General features: G+C 40.3%; 2 protein-coding genes across 5 annotated transcripts; one reads left to right on the top strand and one right to left on the bottom strand.

Moving 5' to 3' along the window:
• Positions 1-67: 67 nt before the first annotated feature.
• Positions 68-10,428, top strand: TTI2 (TELO2 interacting protein 2). 4 transcript variants are annotated; one of them, XM_045995478.1, is made up of 8 exons: positions 68-112; positions 452-1,164; positions 2,534-2,720; positions 3,620-3,712; positions 5,211-5,398; positions 5,476-5,619; positions 7,507-7,669; positions 8,554-8,676. In XM_045995478.1, exons 2-8 carry the CDS (start codon positions 518-520, stop codon positions 8,656-8,658), a joined length of 1,527 nt encoding a protein of 508 aa, XP_045851434.1. In that variant the 5' UTR covers positions 68-112; positions 452-517; the 3' UTR covers positions 8,659-8,676. The 4 variants fall into 4 exon arrangements, 3 of the variants coding, with proteins under 3 accessions (XP_045851434.1, XP_045851443.1, XP_045851452.1); XM_045995487.1 differs by having other exon boundaries at positions 85-112; positions 449-1,164; XR_006816875.1 differs by lacking the exon at positions 68-112 and adding an exon at positions 10,292-10,426 and having other exon boundaries at positions 119-1,164; positions 8,554-8,733.
• MAK16 (MAK16 homolog) lies at positions 8,768-24,006 on the bottom strand. Its single transcript, XM_045995526.1, has 10 exons — positions 23,920-24,006; positions 19,789-19,838; positions 19,587-19,696; positions 19,416-19,480; positions 18,884-19,035; positions 17,443-17,497; positions 11,097-11,171; positions 10,266-10,373; positions 9,510-9,575; positions 8,768-9,373 (listed from the first exon to the last, which is right to left on the bottom strand). The coding sequence occupies exons 1-10, from the start codon at positions 23,932-23,934 to the stop codon at positions 9,182-9,184; spliced, it is 888 nt and encodes a 295-aa protein (XP_045851482.1). The 5' UTR covers positions 23,935-24,006; the 3' UTR covers positions 8,768-9,181.
• Positions 24,007-24,013: the final 7 nt, after the last annotated feature.

The following is a 24,013-nucleotide window of genomic DNA, read 5'->3' on the forward strand; positions in this document are numbered from 1 at the left end:
CTATTGCTTTACGACAAGCAGGTCGTGAAATGACGGAGTGTTGCCTGAGTATTGGCGGAAGCTAGCCATGTGCTTTGCGGCAGCGAGGGGAGCTGGGTCCGGATCCTAATAGGTAGAGCGGTACTGGAGGGTTTGGAGGCTCCCTTGGTGGTGCATGTGTCATGCCTTAAGGATTTATTTTTTTTTTAAACTCGTAGGGGTTTTTTTTGTTTGTTTGTTTGTTCTTAATCTTCAGGAAGGCAACGATAATTTATCTACTGTTGGGAGTCTGAGCTTCTGTTACTTCCAGAGAGTCTCCTTTCCGTTTCCTCCATCTTTTCCTTTACGCAGGTGTACTCTTTGGCGGGATAGACTCGCACCCCCCAGCCCCCAAGTCTTGCAGTTTTATTTGGTTTTAGTTGCGTTCTTCGGAAGAATTCCAGCCTCCGGGTGATCTTTTTTTCTCCAGCAGATCCCCATCAGCGTCCCATCTTGGCTCTCTGGAGGAGACCGGATCATCACTGCTGCCCGCTGAGGAATGGAGCAGGACAGCTCTCGGGAAAAGCCGTCGCGGGAAGGCGCTTCCTTGCCGGGAGATCCGCCTTCCTCCACCCTTGGACAGTCTTTATCCCGGGTTTTGCACCGTCTTACCAGCGAGGAGTCCCGACCGGGCAAGGCCAGAGGTGCAGCAATTCAGGACCTCGGTGCTCTCATAGAAGCCGCAGAATGTGATCAGTTATTTGAGGGGAGTGACACGTCGCTCCGCGGAGTGCCGGAGATGCTGGGGCAGGTGGCAAAAGCCCTGGGGACGTATGCAGCCCCATCCAAGGAGCAGGAAGGTAGAGCTCATGGCTACTCTGAAGTGGCTGAGAAGGGGGCAGCAGTTGGGTTACTATTTCTTAAATTAATGGGGAAAATTGAGGCGGCCAAGAATTCCTTGCCTTGTCCTACGTGGAAGATAGGCCTACGTCACTTGGCAGGACCCATCTATATTTTCGCCGTTACACACAGCTTGGAGCAACCGTGGACCAGCCCAAGATCCCGTGACATTGCTGGAGAGGTGCTCTCCTTACTCCTCCGAATTACTCAGTGTGGTTCCGTGGCAGGATTTCTGCACGGAGAAAATGAAGATGAGAAAGGGAGATTTACTTTAATAATGGAGCTTCTCAAACCAGATTTGAATAAGTAAGTACTTTTGTCCAAGGGGCCACTAACTTGAGCTTCATCCTAACGTTTTAGAATTTAGAGCTCCAAGAATTTAGAATTTAGAATTTAGAGCTCCAAGGAACCTGAGTTTCTTCGATGGTAAGATAAAGGTGTCATGATAATAGTGGGTCTCTTAAGGCCCAGGAAGGTTGCGATTTTCTATAAATGACATTTTTAGGTATTGGCAAATTCGACATTAGAGCCCAGGTCTTCATACTCTCATTTCCTGGTACTCTTTCCAGTTCTCACAACTGCCCTGGACATTGGAAGTTCTGTCCCATTTATTTATACTCAGGTTTCTTAAGTTAGGTGAGGATGGGGATCTGGAGAGGATTTAAACTTAGAGTTTGAATTTAAAATTAGGGATGTTGAAACTCATCACTAGTTATTAGATAAGGATGGTTATTAGATATGGAAGTGATGTTTGGGATGAAAAAAGCCCTTCAAATTGCTATTAGCTAAAATATTTTCTGTGAGTTCCACTTGCTACTTTATATGTTACTATTAGTAGGAGGAGAGTGATGAGAAAAAACTGTGTACATAACTGTCATTTTACCAGGAACTTGAAGTTTTGAGGTAGGCTCATACTTCTTTTTATTGCTTTTGAGTAGGATCAGGTCGGAGAGCCTTTCTGAACCTGTTTCATTTTTTTGTAATATAAAGGTATTATCTATTACAGTTATTTTGAAGGTTGAGTAACGTGTTTAAGCCCACTTTATAAGCTGTAAATTGCTTTTGTTCAAATCTTGATTCACTTGCTCCCTTGTAATACTTAAAATAATACTGAAGGTATTTTTTTTACTCCTCTTCTCCCCCACCTTTTTTAAAAGATTTTATTTATTTGACAGAGACAGTGAGAGAGGGAACACAAGCAGGGAGAGTGGGAGAGGGAGAAGTAGGCTCCCCACTGAGCAGGGAACCCGGTGTGGGACTCAATCCCAGGACCCTGGGATCACGACCTGAGCCAAAGGCAGACACTCAACTGACTGAGTCACCCAGACGCCCCAGTCCTTTCTCTCTTCTTAGCAGGTCTCCCCTGTAACCCCCCACACCATCACAAGCTACTGTTCTAAATGCCTCCTTTTCACTGGATAAACTTTAGACCTAGAGCCCTGGCTGATTGATTGTTAAATGTACTTAGTATTGGGTTTTTTGTTTTTTGTTCTTTTAGTGCAAGTTCTGTAAGTCATTTTGATCCAAATCTTAAAATGAATAACACCAGGAGTTACGTGTGATGTATTCTTTTCAAGGACAAGAAAATGGTCTGTTTAGCTTAAAGAGAGGTTGATTTTCTTCGCTAGTTAACACCACGTCACTTTACTTAATGTGGTTTCACATTTCTGTGTAGGGAATCCTGGAAGAATAACCCAGCCACCAAACATGTTTTCTCATGGACTCTGCAACAGGTCCCCCGACCCTGGCTGAACCAACATCTGGAAAGGATACTTCCCCCATCACTGCTCATCTCGGATGACTATCGAACCGAGAATAAAATACTGGGTGTACACTGCCTCCATCACATTGTGCTGAATGTGGTAAGCAGCCCTGCACTGTATCATCTGTGTAGATGGGATGGGTTGAGTCATCATGATATCATTTTATCGTTGTCTTTTTATATCTTTTATTAACTTCTATTAATGTTGTTGTGGCTACATTCACTTATTTATATATTTTTTCTTTACATTTTCTTTCTGCCAACCTAGTAGATTATACCTCATAAGTAACATGTATAAGACACCTGGGCCATCATCCTGCATGTCAAACTGAATAACCAGACCTAGAGTTGACTCAAGTTGACTTCCAAGAAGCAAAAAAATCAGAAACTGAAAGAGGTTAAATCCAAATATGCAAGCCATTATTATATTACTCAAGGAAACTTTTTTTTTTTAAACTGTGTATTACGGAGTTTTTAAAATATACACAGAAGTAGAGAGTGATATAATGAATCCTATGGCATGATCGATTCTGTGTATCCATACTTCGGTTTCAGAAATTACCAACACTGGGGGGGTGCCTGGGTTTCTCAGTTAAGTATCTGCCTTTGGCTCAGGTCATGATCCCAGCATCCTGGGACTGAGCCCCACATGGGGCTCCCTGCACAGTGGGGAGTCTGCTTCTTCTTCTGCCCTTCCCTCCTGCTTGTGTGCACATGCACTCCCTCACAAAAATAAGTAAAATATGGGATGCCTGAGTGGCTCTGTCAGTAAAGCGTCAGCTTTCAGCTCAGGTCATGATCCCAGGGTCCTGGGATTGAGTCCCATATTGGGCTCCTTGCTCCAAGGGGAGCCTGCTTCTCTCTCTGCCCCTCACCCTACTCCTGCTCTCTTTGTCTCTGACAAATAAATAAAATCTTAACTAAATAAAATATTTTTTAAAATTACCAACATTTTGCAATGTTGGGAAACTTTTAATTGGGTAATTTGTCTGCTTGCAGCCAGCTGCTGATTTGCTCCAGTATAACAGAGCCCAGGTCCTATACCATGCCCTTTTCAACCACCTCTACACACCAGAGTACAACCTCATTCAGGTAATTGTATGATTTCTTTATTACTGTGAATCTGAGTTCTCAAATTTGAGTAGAAGTTGGTATTACCTGAGTAAGAAGAGTTGAGACACATTTTCCTCTTTTGGAAATTGAGGATGATGACTAAGTCATAGCCAACTTGAAAATAAAGCAGTAGCAAATGACTAGTGGAAATGTCTCAATACTAAGTAGGCATCCACATTTCTGAGTCTCCACGGAGCCAGTGTTTTGTCTTTATCTGGGTCAATTTTATATCAGTTGAGGGCTGCTTTGTCTGAAGTTCTGTTTTTATTAACTTGTGTCCTTCTCTGCTTCTTTGTTTCAACACACACTTGAAACTCTTTGTATGTTGGGTATTACAGTGACATTCTTCCTTCCAAAAAACACTGAATATTTGCTGTGTGTGAGTAACCATTGTGGGTTCCAAGAGTGAATGGATCAAACAGACCTTCTGGCTTTAAGAAACCCTTTGGAAAGATGTGTAAATAAATGAGTATTTATACATGTCTGTAGTACAGTGTGATAAATCTGTTAAGAAGAGGTTTGTGTAGAGTGCAGTGGGTGTCCAACCAAAGGGTGGCTAACCAGGTGCGGTGGTGTTGGGATGGTTTTGGGAGGGTTTGGGAAGGAGGTGATATTTGAAGGATGAATAGAAGTTTCTTAGAAGGGGCAAGAACATTCTGAAGATAGAAGAAACAAGATATATAAAATCAGAGGTAGAAATAAGCTCTTTCTTCTATGCCTGTCCTCCCTTCCCCACATCCCCATCCACCTTTCTTTTTAAATATTAATTTTAAGTATTAAATTGAGAATCCAGGTACTGACAGCCAAGAAGTTTAGAGTTCTTTAGACGATGGTTTAAAAACAAAACTAAGGGGCGCCTGGGTGGCTCAGCTGTTAGGCGTCTGCATTCAGCTCAGGTCATGATCCCAGGGTCCTGGAATCAAGCCCCGCATCGGACTCCCTGCTCAGCAAGAAGCCTGCTTCTCACTTTCACACTCCCCTTGCTCTCTCTCTCTGTCAAGTAAATAAAATCTTAAAAAAAAAAAAAAACCTAAGAGGAAAAAACAAAAATCCCAAAAAGAGCTGGAAGGGAGTGCCTGCACACTGAAACTTCACATAGGGTGGTCCAGCTGGACACAGTTGAGGACCATTATAGATTCTTCCTAAGAGCACTTTAATTGTGAGAACATGTAACTGTCAGTTAATGTTAGAAATTTAGTGGCGATAGACTTAGACTCCTACAATTTCGGTTAAAGTCCCAGCTGTACTCATAAGGTCCTATTTCATAGCAAAGAGGAGTCTGGAAGAGAAGGTGTTAACTTGTTTGGAGATTATATAAAACCAGCTTGAAAATATAAAGTAAAATACACTTCATGAATTACTTGTATCTTTCAGAATTCTGACAGAGACCCCAAGGATAGATTGATAAAGTCGCTAGACCAATCAGCGAATGTGAATACGAATAGGCAAACAGTTCTTTTCTATTACTGCCTCCTAGGCTGTGCTCCTGTGTCTGCTGGATTTATTTCCCGTCCTGGAGAAAGGCCTGCACTGGAAGGGAGGTGCGGCTCGACCCACCACACACTGCGATGAGGTGCTGCGGTTGATCCTGACCCACATGGAGCCGGAACACCGCCTTCTCTTACGGAGGACCTACGCAAGAAACCTCCCAGCGTTTGTGAAGAGGTGAGTGCCCGGGCTGCTGGTCTGGCCTGCTCTTCAAGTTCATCTCCTTAGTGCCACTTTTTCTATTTACTTTTTAGGTTGGGGATCCTAACTGTCCGGCACTTGAAGAGGCTGGAGCGAGTCATCATTAGTTATCTGGAGGTTTATGATGGACCAGAGGAGGAGGCTAGATTGAAGATACTGGAAACTCTGAAACTTCTTATGCAGTATGCATGGCCCAGGTAAAACAGCCAAGCAGGCAGGTGTGCCAAGAGGGGCAGAACTCAACCAGTTTTCTCTTCTGGGCTGGCCCAGGTGTACTTTCAGTACAGAGTCTTAAGGACATGCCTTGTATTTGAATATTTCCCATGCTTACATTTCTATTAGGTTTTGAATTGAGGAAGTCACGTTGAAAAGGTAAAATAGACCCATTGTTACTGCAGGTGTACATCTCTCCAGATTTATAATGCATATTAGAATTTCAGAGGCCGCTTAGAAGTGCTACAATAGACACACTTAACTTTGTTCACCCTAAGAGTTTTTTAAGTGTGAGAGTAGAGAACTTCATTGCACATTACTGAACACCTGCCGAGCAGTAACCAGAATCCTAATTGAGGATATGATTGCTTAGAAAGCATTTCAACTCTGGCTGGAGATGGGTGTCAGAACAATAAACTGGAACCCAAACATGTTTTGTCAACAAACACTTTCTTGCTGGACAACAAAGTTCAATTCACCTATAGTCCGGTGCTCCAACCATATCTGTATCTTCTCTGAACCGTAGTTTTTACCCTTAGTTACATCTGTAACTGGACTGCCTTTGTTCACTTCCAGTCTTTCTCCCCTACTGAACTATAAGCCCGCTCTGATATGGAGTATTCATAAGTTTACTCAGTATCTGGTTATTAAATACACCAATATTAGAAGAATGAGTGGACTGGAACAGACTGAATGGACGGATGAATGAAACTGAATCCAGTTAATGCTGCCAGGCCTTTAAAGAGCAGACTAAGTGTCCAAGTTGAGATTGGCAGGCCTAAGTGGGAAGGTTAGATGATATCTTATGTGGAAGGAGGGGGAAAGAGCAGGTTTTATGTTGAGGACAGGTAGGAGAGCTGAGCAGCAAATAATGTAGGAAACCACTTAATATTTATTAGGTGAAGAGATGCAGACTGTTACCCTCCCAGTCACATTTCTGTCCAGAGATACAGTTTAGTTTGCATATTTCCCACTACAAATTATTTTTCAGCTCTGATTAAGGCTTTTAAGCTTTTTTTCTTATTATTAAAAGTACATACAATTAACCATTTAAAAGTGGACTCAGAAAAAAAAAAGTGGACTCAGTGACATTAACTACCTTCACAAATTTTGTATAACCATCACCACTGTCATTTTCCAGAACTTTTTATCAAGATAAAAACCTTCAGAAAGACTAGTAAGTTGAACTAAATATACTGGGCTTAAGTGATGGTAAGCCAGGATCTGAACTAAATGACAAAAGATTCCAATTGATATTGAGGTCCCAGGTCCCAGAAACCAAGCTTATTTCTCCCACGTTAACTTCCAGGCCCAAGACTGCATAAAAGTTTAAGTACTGTGGACCATTTCCTCTTTGGCCCAAAGTCTAAGCCCCTGGTAAGGGGAGATCCCACTTTTCCCTTTTCAGGAGGGATTACTGCTTTATAGTAGAACCAGGTTCTGGAAGGGAGCAAGGTATTCTTAGGCAGAGTGTGTCTATGATGACACACTACACTGCAGTGGAAAAAGGGGGCTTGAAGTTAAGAAATCTGGTATCTGGTCTCTAGTTCCGTTTCTAGCTCCATGGTCTTGAGTCATTTAGGAAATGAGGGCCTAGATGGCCTTTGAAGTCTGCTTTAATATCCTGATTTAGAGTATGAACATAACTTTTTCTTCTTTTTTTTTTTTTAAACATTTATTTGACAGAGAGAGATCACAAGTAGACAGAGAGGCAGGCAGAGAGAGAGAGAGAGGGAAGCAGGCTCCCCGCTGAGCAGAGAGCCCTATGTGGGACTTGATCCCAGGACCCCGAGATCATGACCCGAGCCGAAGGCAGCGGCTTAACCCACTGAGCCATCCAGGCGCCCATAACTTTTTCTTCTTGATTCCAGAGTTTCCTGTAGACTTGTGGTCTTGCTGAAGGCTCTCCTAAAACTGATATGCGATGTAGCAAGGGATCCAAATCTTACGCCTGAGCCTGTTAAGAATGCCTTATTAGAGGAAGCCACAGATTGCCTGATTCTCCTGGACCACTGTTCTCAAGGACAGGTGAAGGTAGGAGAGTCTGCATCTGGTCCTTAAGTAATTCCTGTTACTGTTCACATGTCTGACCATGTCTATAAATGAACATGGAAGGTTCAGATCCCCACCTTGGAGACCGCTACCCTTTAATAGGGGGTTGATTAACACCATAGTCATATTTTAAAGCTATTCAGAACTATTTAGACCAAAAGGAAGAGGATTAGGAGAGGTCTCTGGGGGAGAGGACAGAAAATGTACAAAATATTAAGTTTATAAAACTTAAGTTCTGTTTTAGTCATCTGAATTTTTTTTTTAAATGATGAAATAATGAGCTATAAGCCACCAAGGAGTGATATAAGTAGAGTGATTCAGATCCCAAAAATGTTTCTGGTTTTTCCAGGGCAACTGTATTTTTCCATATGGGAATTCTTCCTTTAGTTTCACATTCCACAAAAGTTAACTTTTCAAAGCTAAAGCATAGAATAGCTATGTGTGTATTTATATATATTTAATAAACTATTGCCTTATTTCTTCCCCCATTTAATCTTCCCCAGAAATCTTCAATTTAAAGTCATAAAGCAGCATGAGAAGAAATTCATATCCTAAAAATATTTAGAAATAGTATTTGTTGTTTTACTAGTTTATTCAAATAACTTTGTTGTCAGTTTTCATGTCAGGCAGTTTTTGAGCCCTGAATCTGATCTAATTTGCATGGGCTGGTATTAACCTGCTTCTTCCTGAGCCAGCAGGACACATGCACGCCAACACATTTTAATGTAACACCTGTTCCATGAACTGCTCTCTAGGCTCCTCTTTTCATTCATTCTTTGAGTATGGTACCAAGAAAGAAGAACCAAGGAAAAGGAAAAGTATCAAAAAAAAAAAAAAATCAAAGCCTATTTGGTTTCATGTTGCAGGGTCTCCTGGCCAAAATTCTCCAAAGCTGTGAAGACAGCAAGGTGGTGAACTGTATCAGAAAAGTGCAGCAGGTGTCTGAAGGCGCATCCTACGACAGAAATTAAATTCCTCATACTTTTAAAGTAGGAAGGCTTTTCTTCTTGTTCCAACTGTGTAAACAGAATGATTTAAGAAAAAAGGTATTTTCATACTAAACATTATAACTTGGACCTTCTTCTTCCTACTTTTATTCCCACAGAAGTAGGGAAGAGAGAACAAGAAAAAAAATGAAGTCTGGACATTTCTAAATAAAGTTGAGGGGTGGGGGGAGGACGCCAAGGAAACGGGTGGATAGCATTTAAAATTTAGAAATATTTACACCCACAAATTCATCTGTTAAGCTTCTTGGGCTCAAGCTGTTACTTCAAAGCATATGCCAATGCTATAAAAATACTGTTCACAACTTAAGGCTTCCTTCACTTCCTCCCAGATTTCTTGTCCCACAGAAGTAGCATAAATATTAAAAACACAAATATTGTGTTCAATGCCATATGAAAGAGCAAAAACTGGAGGTGTGTACATGTTTATGGTAAAAGAAAGGAGGATGTTGAAAATGTTCGGTCCTGTTCATAAATGCCTGGGGCGAAGTCACGTCGTTTTGGCCTTGGCCGCAGGCTCTGTCTCCTCCTCATACTCTATCTCCACATAGGCTCTCTTTCTCCGCAAGGGTCCTTTCAAGGGTGTTTTGCCTTTATGTCTGGCATCAAGGGCCTTTTCTTCCTCCACAGAGGACTTATCATCCTGATCTTCATCACTGCTGGCATCCAGTTTATCCATATCCTGATATGGGGAGGAAAAGAAGAGAAAATGCTAGATTTATGGCCCAGATTCCTTTCACTGCAGTCTCAATTTAGAACCAAAAAATTTATCTGCCTGTGTGTTCAGAACCCTTTTCCCCGAAGGCCCAAAATCTCACCTCAAAATCACTTATGTCACTCTCATCCACCTCATCATCTTCCACAAACTCTCTCTTGCCCACATCCTAAAATAAATAAAACTGTTAAGTTCAAAATGCAGAATGAAAATTCCGCTTACGCATCCAGTTCTATTGTTTGATAAGTAAGTGCATAAAAAACAAACTGATTCATAGTCTACTTACTAGGCTCAACCAAAATCTACTTACTTCCAAGCTCAGTACTTCTGATTTAAAAACATTTCAGGGACATCAATTCTCATGCCTAATACAAATTATTAGTGGTAAAACATCCTCATTTTAATATGTTAGAAAAATCAGTTTATAGGTAGAGCTTTACAAACAATTATGTACATTTAATTAAACCTATTAATTTCAAATATCAAAAAAGGGTTGCTCCTAGGAAAAGTACACCTATGTGCTTCTGCAAGTGTTCCATGTGATCAAGTACCTCCCCTATATTAATAGTGAAATTAAATCCTATATAAATTTCGATAGGTTTCCTAATGGTATATTCTATCAGCTAGGAAGGATTCTTTGTTTGTCCCCTTGCAGGAAAAGTTTTAGAATTCCAATAAGCAAAACTGTCAATGTATAGTTTGTTGGCTGAGCTAAAATTAACCTCATGATAGAAAAAAAATGACCAAAGAATTATTTTTGGTTAGGGGAATGGAAATGATATTCTGTCTCTCAAGTACATGTAAAGAGATCTAGTTCTACAGATTATTGCTCTCTGAAGCAAAAATAAACAAGGCTTACTTCTTCATCTTCATCTTTTTCCTCAGAATCTGAAGAGTCACTGTCTGCCTCCTGCTGTTCCAGGGCCTTGTCGAAGGCGTGAATGGGGAAGTTGTAGATGTCGCCATACTGAAGAACAGAAACACACACCGGATTTAATGACATCTCAAGCTTACACTTGAAGTCCACATCCAATAAGCGTATTCCTCAGTGATTAAATGAGAATACTTAACTTGATACGTAGTAGTATTTCTGTATTAATTTCAAGCATAGAATCAACAATGTCTTTAAAAACACATTTTAAATAATCAGTGGTTAAAGTCAAACGGGTAACTTCCATGAAGAATAGAACTACATCACTGAAAACTTAGTAGTGTATAAAACCCATGGGTTAGAACACATGTAAATTTGCTGACAGAAAGCAAATAAGAGGAAAAAGTAAGTTTTATTCATTTTTGTCTTGTAAATGACACTAATTTTTAAAAAGAGAACTAAAAACTCATTTTAAAGAGCCTAAAATTACTAGGGTAGTATGCAGGAGGATCAAGACTGCCTGCCTTTTATACAGAGATCTGGAACTGTTGCATTGCAAACAAGACTGGCAGTACGCTGCAGAGAGCAAGGTCTCTTACACTGAATGGAGTGTCAGGGGTGACCAGAACACTTCATGCATTTGTGTCAACCAAATAAAATGGGGAAGCCAAGGCCTATATATTTGTTCTATTCCGGGAACAAAATTAAAGTGAAGATCTTTCCAGCATCTTCAAAAATAAAACACATTTCTGTTTCCCAGCATGATTATTATTGGTCTGAAAAATAATATTTATATCCCAAGGTTCCTAGCTTTCTCACCGTATCTTGTTTCAGTCTCTCCAGCAATTCCTTTTCAATAGCATTATCCAGCTGAGCTGCAATTAATGCCTTTTCCTGTAACAGAAAAATTTGAGTAAATCCATTTACTTCATTAATACTCATTTTTCAGCCTGTAGAAGTGGAAGAAACGGAGTTTTTATTTTAAAAAATCACTTTTTCCCACTCTTGCTAACACCAGGATTCATGGCTCTCCAGCCAGATATATTCCTGCTTTTAAACCTTGGGAACCTTTTAATTTTAATAAAAGTTCCAGTGGTTTTATACATAGCACTCTGAATTAAATTCTAACAAAGCCTTTCATAGATCTACAAAGCATGCAGCTCTATATACATTTAAGTGTCTTAGAAAATGAGCAATCCTAGGGCACCTGGGTAGCTCAGTCAGTTGTGTCTGCCTTCAGCTCAGGGCATGATCCCAGGGTCCTGGGATCAAGCCCCAAACTGGCTCCCTGCTCAGCAGGGAGTCTGCTTCTCCCTCTCCCCTGCTTTTTCACCCTCTGTCAAATAAATCTTAAAACAAAAAAAACAGGGGTGCCTGGGTGGCTCAGTGGTTTAAGCTGCTGCCTTCGGCTCAGGTCATGATCTCAGAGTCCTGGGATCGAGTCCCGCATCGGGCTCTCTGCTCGGCAGGGAGCCTGCTTCCCTCTCACTCTCTCTGCCTGCCTCTCTGCCTACTTGTGATCTCTGTCAAATAAATAAAATCTTTAAAAAAACAAATGAGCAATACTGAAACAGATTTTGTAAAAACTGAGAAAGGGAAATAGAGACTTAAGCTTTTACTAAAACCATGCTAAATTTCATGTGACTGACAAAAATAGATTAAAAATCTCTTCCTCCAGTGATCTCATTAAAAAACCATACATAGTATCAACCTGTAGCACCCACAACATAAAAATCTAACCTCAGTCTATCTTTCTCGCCTAAGTCTGCATTAACTTAACATAAATGTCATAAGAGATTTTAAAAGTCTTATATACCGAAGCTTTGTTGGAATGATGTACAGTGTGTAGGATAAAATACAGGGAAACTGGGGCACATCATCAGTTAAAAGGCTATCATGCACTGTCCTCTAAAGTGGGTGCTCACACCTCAAGGGTGATCCACTGACACGTAGGCAGAAAATAGATGAAATTACTGTGTATGTACTTTTTCTTTAAAAACTAAGTGTTCTAGGGGCGCCTGGGTGGCTCAGTGGGTTAAGCCTCTGCCTTCAGCTCAGGTCATGATCTCAGGGTCCTGGGATCGAGCCCCGTATTGGGCTCTCTGCTTGGCAGGGGGCCTGCTTCCTCCCCTCTCTGGCTGCTGCTCTGCCTACTTGTAATCTCTCTCTCTCTCTCTCAATCTGTAAAAAAGAAAAAAAAAAATTAAAAAAAAAAAAAAAAAACAAAAAAAAAAAACTAAGTGTTCTATTTCTTTATGAATACTAGCATTGATGCCTTAACTCTGGCCATAAAGCAAATAGCTGTGTGTCAGACAGGAAGATAACCAGAGGGAAAAACACTGTAGAGTCTGAACGTGGGAATCTCATACTTTACTCACATGATTGTAGCACGCATATGCAGTTGGATGTTTGCTTAAATGGATTTACAGATTATCGAAAGTTTGCAATACCGTCGGAGATTATAAAGTTATGCTATTTAATTGTTTAGTACTTAAAAAGAGTTGTACAACTTAGAGTTATGTATTTTTCGCAAACAATGTTCCAAATTTTCCAAGATAACAAATGACTGTAATATGTAACAATAGAAACTTTAAAAAATAAATACACTTATTCTATTCTTTTAAGAGAGAAGCATATTTTAACAGTGAGTCTAAAATGTTTTTAAACTTGTTCTGTGGCTAGAACATTTGAAAAAGAAAAGTGATTACATCTGTAAGTGACATTGTTAAAACCTACGTTTCCCACAAATGCAGTAAATCACACACTCAAACAATCTGGAAACATAATTTTCCAGCACACTTAAAAATTTCCAAATTGACATTTCTCAGAAGGCCTCAAACTTACTCGGTAAAAGGAGAACAACTTAATTTCCTCTGAAAGGCTTGCAAGAACACCTGTTTAGCAATCAGGGAAGAAGCAAACCCACTAGCTACATCTGAATAAAAACCTCTACAAAACTGCTGATGAAGAATGAAAAATGCGGAGCCAGTACTTAACACAAACCATCAACAATGCACTTCTTGATGTGTCTCATGACCTATCACTCATGAGAGCCCTTAATTAAAAACAAATTCCTTCTCAGCGAAGAACCAGACCTTCATTTCACTGTATCAACAGTAGGCATGTCAGTTATACATCTATTAGTGCAAGTACACGTGTATAATAATGTAAGTAATACACCAAGGAGCATAGGTTCAAAAATTTCTTTGGTGAAGAATCAGAACAGTTCGGAGATGAATGTTATAATAGCTCTGAAGTCCAAAACTCTGTATGAGTAATAGGAACAAAAGCACCAAATTATTAACATGATTTCTTGATAGACCATGACAAATGATCAGGGAAATGTCTGTTGGTAGAGGGGAAGTATGCAGAGCAAATACCCAGAATAAGTGAAAATTTGAACTTGTAAGGAAGAGCTAATTCCTAGGTCTTGAAAAGCAGAAGAAAAGTCAACTTGAATGAGGTACCAGAGCAGACTTGCTCTCTATGACAAAGGCTGGTGTTTCCTGACTAGATTTTTCCCAGGATAGCATGGTAGTACCACCATTACTCATTAATCTGGTAACAAAGCCTAGTTGACCTCAAAGAAACAAACAATCCCAGTCAATTCCTTATAACCAATTTCAAAATCCAAAAAACTGAATTTAGTGGCCTAATAATGACCTGAACTGACATAAGTCTCCTTAAAAAGTTTTTTGAAATTCCATCTAGTGTGACTCTTTTTATATTTCATTGCAGAGCTACTGGTGCATCAGATTAGAATGCTCAAACCCTGGGGACCCAAATCAAATTACTAATGGAAAGAGGAGAAATAACCACCAACATCACAGAAATACAAACATAACAGAATAGTATGAAAACTCACATGCCAACATTTGGACAACTTAGTACGAAATAAATTTCTAGAAATCTATAACCCATCAAAAGTAAAAGGGGATGAAACAAAAAATCTGAACAGACCAATTACCAGCAATGAAATTGAATAAATAATCAAAATGCTCCACAAAACTAAAGTCCAAGCCCAGATGGCTTCATAGGCAAATTCTATCAAACATTTAAAGAGGAGTTACTACCCATTCTGAAACTATTCCAAAAACCATAAGAGGAAGGAAAACTTCTAAATTCATTCAATGAGGCCAGTAATACCCTGATACCAAAACCAGAAAAAGACACCACAAAAAAAAAAAAAAGAGAACTAAAGACCAGTATCTCTCATGAATACAGATGCAAAAATCTTCATCAAATTATTAGTAAACCAAACCCAACAATATATTAAAAAAATCATATACCATGATCAAGTGGGATTTATTTCCAGGATGCAAGGGTGGTTCAATATTCACAAAACAATCAACGTGATAAATCACATCATTCAGAGAAAGAATAAAGCCACAGGATCATTTCAACAGATGCAGTAAAAGCAGTTCACAGAGCACAACATCCACTCTTCTTTTTTTTAAGATTTTATTTATTTGACAGAGATCACAAATAGGCAGAGAGGGAGGCGGGGGGTGGTGGTGGTGGTGGTGGTGGTGCTGAAGCAGGTCCCCTGCTGAGCAGAGAGCCTGGGCTTGATCCCAGGACCCTAAGATCATGACCTGAGCTGAAGGCAGAGGCTTAATCCACTGAGCCACCTAGGCATCCCCACAACATCCATTCTTGATAAAAACTCTGCAAAGGTCTAGAGGGGACACAGCTCAACATAACACAGTCGTCATATGAAATATCTACAGCCAAAATCATTCTCAATGGGTAAAGACAGAGCTTTTCCCCTACTGTCAGGAACTAGACAGGGATATCCACTCACCACTTTTCTTCAACACACTACTGGAAGTCCTAGCTACAGCAATCAGACAATACAAAGAAATACAAGGCTTCCAAACTAGCAAGGAAGAAATAAAACTCCCACTGTATGCAGATGACATGACACTATAAATAAAAAACCCTAAGGACTCCAGAAAACTGCTAGAACTGAAAAATGAATGCAGTAAAGTCACAGGATACAAAATCGGTGTACAGCAATATTTCATTCCTATACACTTATAATGAAGCAGCAGAAAGAGAAACTAATAAACCAACCCATTTACAACTGCATCAAAACAATAAAATATCTAAGAATAAACTTAACCCAAGAGGCGAGAGACCTGTATTCTGTAAACTACAGAATAGTGAGAAAGAAATTCAAAGGGATGCCAAGGAATGGGAAGACATTCCATTCCATGTTCAAGGATGGAAGAGCAAATACCATTAAAATGTCCATAGTACCCAAAGCAATCCACACATTAAGTGCAATCTCTATCAAACACCCTAAATTTGTATGGACCCACAAAAAACCTTGAATAGGCAAAGCAAACTTGAAAAAGAAGAACAAAACTGGAGGTATCCCAGTTCCAGATTTGAAGGTATATTACAAAGTGGTAGTAATTAAAACACTATGGTACTGGCATAAAAAGAGACATATAAATCAATGGAACAGAACAGAAAACCCAGAAATAAACTCACAATTACATGCTCAATTAATTTTTCACAAAGGAGGAATGAATATACGATGGGAAAAAGTCTCTTCAACAAATAGTGCTGGGAAAACTGGACAAACACAGGTAAAAGAATGAAACTGGACCACTTTCTTTCACCATACACAAAAACAAATTCAAAATAGAGTAAGAGCTAAATATGAGACCCCAAACCATAAAAATCCTTGAAGAGAGCACAGGAGGTCATCTCTCTGATATCTACCATAGCAACATTTTTCTAGATATGTCTCCTGAGACAAGGGAAATAAAGGCAAAAATAAACTATTGAGACTATATCAAAATAAAGTTTCTGCACAGCAAAGCAAACAATCAACAAAACTAAAAGGCAACCTACTGAATGGGTGAAAGTATTTGCAAATGATGTATCTGACAAAGGGTTAATATCCAAGACATATAAAGAAGTGATACAAAACTCAATACCCAAAATACAAATAATCAAATTTAAAAATGGATAGAAGACATGAACAAACATTTCTGCAAAGAAGACATCCAGATGGCTAACAGACACATGAAAGGATGCTCAAAATCACTCTTCATCAGAGAAATGCAAATCAAAACTATAATGAGGTATAACTTCACACCTGTCAGAATGGCTAAAATCAACAACACAAGAAACTGTAGCAAATGTTGATGAGGACGTGGAGCAAAAGAAACCCTACTGCACTGTTAGTGGGAATGTGAACTGGGGCAGCCACTGTAGAACAGTGCAGAGGTTCCTCAGAAAGTTAAAAATAGAACTACCCTATGAGCCAGGCATCGTATATTGGCTACTTACTCAAAAAATACCAAAACACTTTAATTCAAAGGGATGCACGCACCCCTGTTTACTGCAGCATTATTCCCAATAGCCAAAGTATGGGAAGAGCCAAAGTGTCCATGGACCGATGAATGGATACATGTATATGTACAATGGAATGTATGTATGTATGTGTATGTATATGTACAGTGTACACGTACATGTATGTATGTATATGTACAATGGAATAAATTACTCAGCCATAAAAAAAAACATCTTGCCATCTTCAACGACACGGATAGAGTCTAATGCTAAATGAAATAAGTCAGAAAAGACAAGTGCCATAGGATTTCACTCCTATGTGGAGTTTAAGAAACAAAATAAGAAAAGGAAAAACAAGTCAAAAAGACAAACCAAGAAACAGACTCTTTAACTATAGAAAACAGATGGTTACCGAGGAGAGGTGGGTGGGAAGATGGGGGAAACAGAGACTGGGAATTAAAGAGGCTTACCATGCTGGGTCAGGAGGGCGGGGGGAGGAGAGAAAAAAAGAAAGAAGAATGCTCAAACCCTGCTGAGAGTAGTATGTGATGTGTAAGAAAGGCAACACACCAAAGGTCTGATTTCTGAAACATTTAATTGCAAGAATTTCAGACAAGGTATTCCTTCTATTCTCCACTATATATATCCCCAAGAACCCTTATTTTAACAAAGTCGTAATCTTAAATTATGAATATCCAACATCTTACACAACTAATACAACAGTATTAGCCATTAGTGAACACAAGACCTGAACAGTTCATAGAAAATAGTGACTGAATCTTTTTCATGATCCCTACTACACACCCCTACCCTCAGTGAAAATACAGAAGGTATGAATACTAAAATGGTAAGTTACCTCTCTTCTTTTTTCCCTCCGTTCCACTTTCTTACTCAAGGGAACAAGTTTCCTCCTACGGAAAATAAAACACATTATCAGAAAACCCAAATGTACACTCTGTGTGTTCCTTAAAAAGAAAAAATGAGAAGAGGGGTGCCTGGGTTGCTCGGTTAGGTTAAGTGTCTGCCTTTGGCTCAGGTCATGATACTAGGGTCCTGGGATCGAGTCCCACGTGGGGCTCTTTGCTAAGCAGGGAGCCCACTTCTCCCTCTACCTGCTACTCTCCCTGCTTGTGCGCTCACGGGCTCTCTCTCTCTGACAAATAAATAAATAAAATCTTTTTTAAAAAATAAGAAAAAAGGACTGGAGTTGATTTTGTAGGACTTAGCTCAATATAGACAAAATTAGATATTTAACAATTTTCCAAGTATTTAATGCTGTAAAAAGTCAGACATTTTCACATGTGTTTTAATGTGTATTTCACTTTTTGTTTTCTGTAGGCATTCTGAGACTTCTGAGGGCATTCACTATGCCAAGATTAATGCTTCGGTTAACAAAGAAAAAGAATTTTCTTTAGAAAACTGCCATCTTTAGCTTTCTCTGTAGCTCACAATGAAAAATTATTAGGATCCATCACTCCTTAGGAAGATATTCAATTAATTCTGTGGATTTCATATTATTTTTTAAAATTAGTTTTCAGGGGCGCCTGGGTGGCTCAGTGGTTTAAGCCTCTGCCTTTGGCTCAGGTCATGATCCCAGGGTCCTGGGATCAAGTCCCGCATCGGGCTCTCTGCTTGGTGGGGAGCCTGCTTCCTCCTCTCTCTCTCTCTCTGCTTGCCTCTCTGCCTACTTGTGATCTCTCTCTGTCAAATAAATAAATAAAATCTTTAAAATTAGTTTTCAGTAGGGGCGCCTGGGTGGCTCAGTGGGTTAAGCCGCTGCCTTCGGCTCAGGTCATGATCTCAGGGTCCTGGGATCGAGTCCCGCATCGGGCTCTCTGCTCAGTGGGGAGCCTGCTTCCCTCTCTCTCTCTCTCTCTGCCTGCCTGTCTACTTGTGATCTCTCTCTCTGTCAAAAAAAAAAAAAAAAAAATTAGTTTTCAGTAAACTCAGATTAAAGTTCTTTTATTCTTATTTATCCCAAAATTTTAGGTCATTGTCAATTCCTTAATTTTATGATTCTGTCAGGGAGTTATAAAGAAAATTTTCTGAAGCTGCTTTTCAGACAGGGAGGGGATCACTCAGGTTTTACTATACTGTTTTTTAAATCCTGAAACATCAAAGGACACAATTTTAACCAGAGATAAACTTTCTTCTTAGCAGCATATCATAAAAGGTTATCCAAAATTGGATTTAATAAGCATTATTAGAGTTTTCATAATCTCTCATTTTCCTAATATGACCCATGGAAAGACAGAGTTAAAAAATAAATAAAATAAATGAATCATCTAAATACTTACTGTCGCTTTAGTGTAAGTTTTCTAATTCGAATTAGGTACTGGGTGATCTTGGTGAATCTCTGCTTACACTTGTGTCGAATAAAACGGGGCCAGTAAATTAGATTTTCATCTATTTGCTCCAGTGCTTTCTCATAGTTTTTATGAAGCCGAACCTACCAAATAGAAAAAGAAAGCTTGAAGAGTAAGAGTAAATTATGAGGTCTTCACTGCTATGATACCCATGGGGCCTAATGAGGTTGGCTTCAAAAGTTTAATCCGGGGGCACCCAGGTGGCTCAGCTGGTGAAGCATTTGACTCCTGGTTTTGGCTCAGGTCATGATCTCAGGGTCCTGGGATCAAGCCCTGTCTTGGGCTCTGTGCTCAACAGGGAGTCTGCTTCACCCACTCCCCACTTCCAGGACTGCACTTTCTCTCTCTCATAAACAAATAAATCTTAATTAAAAGTTTATTACAGCTATGGTCAAGGAAGACAAAAAAGCATGCGGCATTCTCACTCTTAATGATCATTGTAATTTTTTGTCCCAAGTCTTACCCGTTCCCAGAGACGCCTAGGAAAAGCTGCTCGCTCTATAACCTTCATATACAAGTAGCATTGTCCTGCAGGATAAAGTAAATGCCATTAATATTTTTTACAGAGAGGCTAGAGAACAACCTTTTAAAAGCTGCTGACTAGTTCTCATGGAAATTAAAACGAAGGACTTACCTTTCTCTTCTTTGATAGTGGCATACTGACTGTTTGCCAGGGGACAAGACGACCTATTACACAGTCCAGTCAGGCTATATTCATTTCTGCAAAAACTCTGAGTCTTCGTTCTATAATGGGAGGAAAAGAGCAAAAGTTATAAAATGGGCTACCAAGAGGGAAACTGAAAGAATCTTTGTTTAAGTTGCAAATCTAGACTCACCTTATTTTAAAGGAACAAAACTGCTTGTTTCCTAGTGTATCCCAGATAACCTACAAGACAAAGAAAAAACCCATTTCAGTTGCTCTGACCCAACAGATGGGAATATTAAGTCAAGAAAACAATGCGCTGGGGCGCCTAGGTGGCTCAGTGGGTTAAAGCCTCTGCCTTCGGCTCAAGTCATGATCCCAGAGTCCTGGGATCGAGCCCCGCACCAGGCTCTCTGCTCTGCCTGGAGCCTGTTTCCTCCTCTCTCTCTGCCTGCCTCTCTATCTACTTGTGATCTCTGTCTGTCAAATAAATAAATAAAATCTTTAAAAAAAAAAAAGAAAAGAAAACAATGCGCTGGTTTACTGAGGAAGTCTCAAAGGAATCTGAGGAATGAGAGGAAGAAACGCTTTGTAAAATAGTCTATTTTCTTTTCACACAGGTTCTTCTAGAAAAAGTAAATACAAATTGGCAATAACCATCACCCCTAGACCCATAGATAAAATTTCATTAGAATTTTATGAATATTTTAGAGTTTTTTCTATACACCTACTTTCCACCAACCAGTATGCCTATATCTTTAACAAAAATGAGATGTATATATATTTTGTAACATTTCCTTTTTTCTTAATATGTTCATTATCTATTGTAAAAGGCTGCAGAGTACTAGATTGTTGGATATATGTACCATAATTTGATCTTATCTGGCAAAGAAAATCATCTACTGGGGCGCCTGGATGGCTCAGTGGGTTAAGTCCTCTGCCTTTGGCTCAGGTCATGGTCTCAGGGTCTTGGGATCATGCCCCCATCAGGCTCTCTGCTCAGCAGGGAACCTGCTTTCCCTCCTTCCCCCCACTGCCCGCCTTTCTGCCAACTTGTAATCTTTGTCCGTCAAATAAATAAATAAAATCTTAAAAAAAAAAATGAAAATCATCTACTGCTATCTTCTACTAATGTGTTCTTTATTCTTTCAGCATTGATTGTATATTTAATTTATTAAGGCACTGATATCTCTAAGTCCTGACACACAGGAGGTACCCAAGTATTGCTGAATTAAGGAAGGCAGAATCCTTAGTTTTATCTATCTACTTAGGGGGAAAGCACAAAGCAGCAGTATAAGGGTCTCAAAAGAAGTTTATAAGAGTCTTTGAGTGAGCTGCACTAAGGAACTGGGAAAGGCTTTAAAGAAGTTAAAGCAGTCAAAGCCCAAAACATAAATGTTAACAAACAGAATAACATTTTTGGAATTTTATTTATTTTTTTTTTTAAAGATTTTTTATTTATTTGACAGAGAGAGAGCACAAGTAGATAGAGAGGCAGGCAGAGAGAGAGAGGGAAGCAGGCTCCCTGCCAAGCAGAGAGCCTGATGCGGGACTCGATCCCAGGACCCTGAGATCATGACCTGAGCCGAAGGCAGCGGCTTAACCCACTGAGCCACCCAGGCGCCCCATTTTTGGAATTTTATAGGATGTGTGTTTGGTGGGGGATGGCAGGAACAGGTGAGAGGAAATCAAACTGGGAAAGTAGCTCATTCTAGCTTGTGGCTTTTCATATCATCTTAAGCTGATGACTCCCAAATTGTCATCTCCTGGTCAAACTTCTCTCCCCAGTGGAAGTATATACACATCCAACTGTCAACCTGACATCTCCACTTGGATGCTCGAAAGGCACGAAACACGTTAACAACCAAATGAAGCTCTCAATTCCACATCTCTCAGAATACTGTTTTCCTTCCTGCTCTCCACAAATATTACCACCACTGAACTATTTGTCCAAATCCAAAAATTGATTTCTCCCTTTCCCTCTTCACTGAAGGGATCACATTGTGTTTTCGGTTACACCGATAATACAGATCTCAAATTCATCCCCTTCTTTCCCTCTCCCCCATCACTACTTTGGTTGAAACTACTTTCAACGTACTCTAGTCTTGCTTTCATTCTTTGTCTCCTTCAAAAGCCTCTCACATAACTACACGATTTTTTCACAAAGTCAGTCAGATGTCATTTTGTGGAGGCCAAGAAAAACAAGGCTGTACCCACCTTGAGTCTAGCCCTGACATAAGTGCAGCCATCTTGATGTTCCAGATTATCACAAAATATCTCTTGGGGTCTGACCTACTCAGGTTAACACTTTAAACAGTCCCTCTTTCCTTTAATGATTTATTTAAACCTCTGGACTCAGCTGCCTCTGTCTTTCATAACTCCCCAATACATTCCCCAACTGATCAATGCTGACCCGAGTAGGTAGGGACAACTCTAAGCCCCTATTCAGCAGGAAGAAGTTACAGAAGATGAGACCTTCCACCTTTAACAACCTTAAAGATTTAAGGGTTAGAATTGTTCAGGGGGAAATGTGGAGGCCGAGAAAATTAAGGCCATCCCACCTCAGATTTAGCTTTAGCATAAGTACAGCCATCTTGGCAAAGCAAAAGCTGGCACCTTGCACCCCCTCTCCACCCGCTCCCCTCCCCTCGGCAGTATGTGTGACATTTCTCAAGCATCCCTGACTGCCCTTAAAAAAAAAAACAAATAGTTAACTTGCAGAGATCACAATCCTGCAAGGCAGGAGTCTCCCTTGGTTTACAAATGTCCTTGAGATTTACAACGAAGAAGTTACCTTATCAATAGCCCAATTTCTAGAGGCACACATAACTCAGTTCCTCAAGCCCTAAATAAAGTTACATTTCTTCTAAATCTAAATCTCACTAACAAGAACACATGATAGCAGGAATGTGACATTCCACCAGGAGACTCCCAACTGTCGTCATGTTAGTACCTCATCAGAGGGAGAAATGGCCTTGATTTGATAATAACCAGGCCTCCAATATCCTGACAGCCTTTTTTACCCTGATAGCCCTTCTGAACATCCCCTTTGTCCTCACTTACTGCTGAGCCAGCAGTCGTGGCCCAATTATCTACTGCCATGTCCACCCCCACTCTGTCTTTAAAAACTCTGACTGAAAAACAACAACAACAACAACAACAAAAAAAACTCTGACTGTAATCCAGTTCGGGGTCCAAGTCCCTACTCCACTGTGTCCGGTATACTTGGGCCCAAGCTTAAGCTTGTCAAATAAACCCTCGTGTGATTGCATCGGTGCTTGGCTCCTTGGTGGTCTCTCCAACGCGAAAACTCGGGCAAAACAATTTCGCATTAGAAGCCCTTAAAATACTTCCTCCAAGACTCTACACATTCTTGTCATGCAAGCATATCCAACTTCATCACCTCTCCCACTTCCCGCGATTTCTATAGCACAGGTCACACTGGTATTCCTGAGTATACTCCTCTCTTACCTCCAGATCTTTGCATTTTACTGTTTCCATTGCCTGGATTTTTTGCCTTTCCCTCAGCCCCTCAATGATGGCTCATTCTCATCTTTTAGACTCAGCTCAAACGTCTTCCATTCAAGAAACCTTCCCAGATCAGCTTTGTCTGAAGTGATCTCTGCTAATTACTCTCTACTTAATCAACCTTGGTCTTTCTTTCACAGTATTATTACACAGTAGAGTGGTTTTCAATTTGTTCACGTGTTTACCATCTGTCTCCCCCACCGGAGTGCTCCAGGAAAACAGAGTTCTTTTGTTTGCTTATTAAAAATTAAATCTCCAGTATTTAACACTGTGCTTCGCACACCGTAAGCACTTTTGTGTTTCTCACACATGTAACTAAATAGATGAATCGAGTATGCTTCCAAAAAAATCACGACTTAGGCAATGAAGCAAATGTTAACAAAACAAAACAAAACAAAAACCTAACAAGGAAAAAGCAGATTTGAAAGTAACATACACGTGGACGAAAAGGACCCTTAAATTTCATATACAAACTTGACCATACCATTCCCCCCACCTCACCCCCACTCGCGCCTGCCTCCCACGTCCACACCACAGGCAAGCCCCTCATTGCTGGGTACCACAGACTGGAAGCCAACCCTGTGGACTGAAGTGACAGTGTTCCAGCCCCTTCACCCAGGTAAGGCTGCGGGCTGGGGATCCCGGGTAGACACGTGAAAGCCCCACGCTCGGAAATCGGAGTTCTGGAAGCCTCGGTTCTGTAGCAACGAGGCAAATCTCATGGGCCAGTTGAGTATGTGGCCTCCGAGTCTCCTAAAGCAGGAGAACCCAGGTGGCAGAGACACACGATACTCACATCATCCGACTGCATGGCGTCCGCGGTTCAGCGTGCAAAGCTCGGCCAAATCTAGGGAGCAGCCATGCTTCTTCCGGAAAATCACTTCCGGAGA

This window comes from Meles meles, chromosome 2 (genome assembly GCF_922984935.1).
Source record: "Meles meles chromosome 2, mMelMel3.1 paternal haplotype, whole genome shotgun sequence".
Taxonomy (NCBI): Eukaryota; Metazoa; Chordata; class Mammalia; order Carnivora; family Mustelidae; genus Meles; species Meles meles.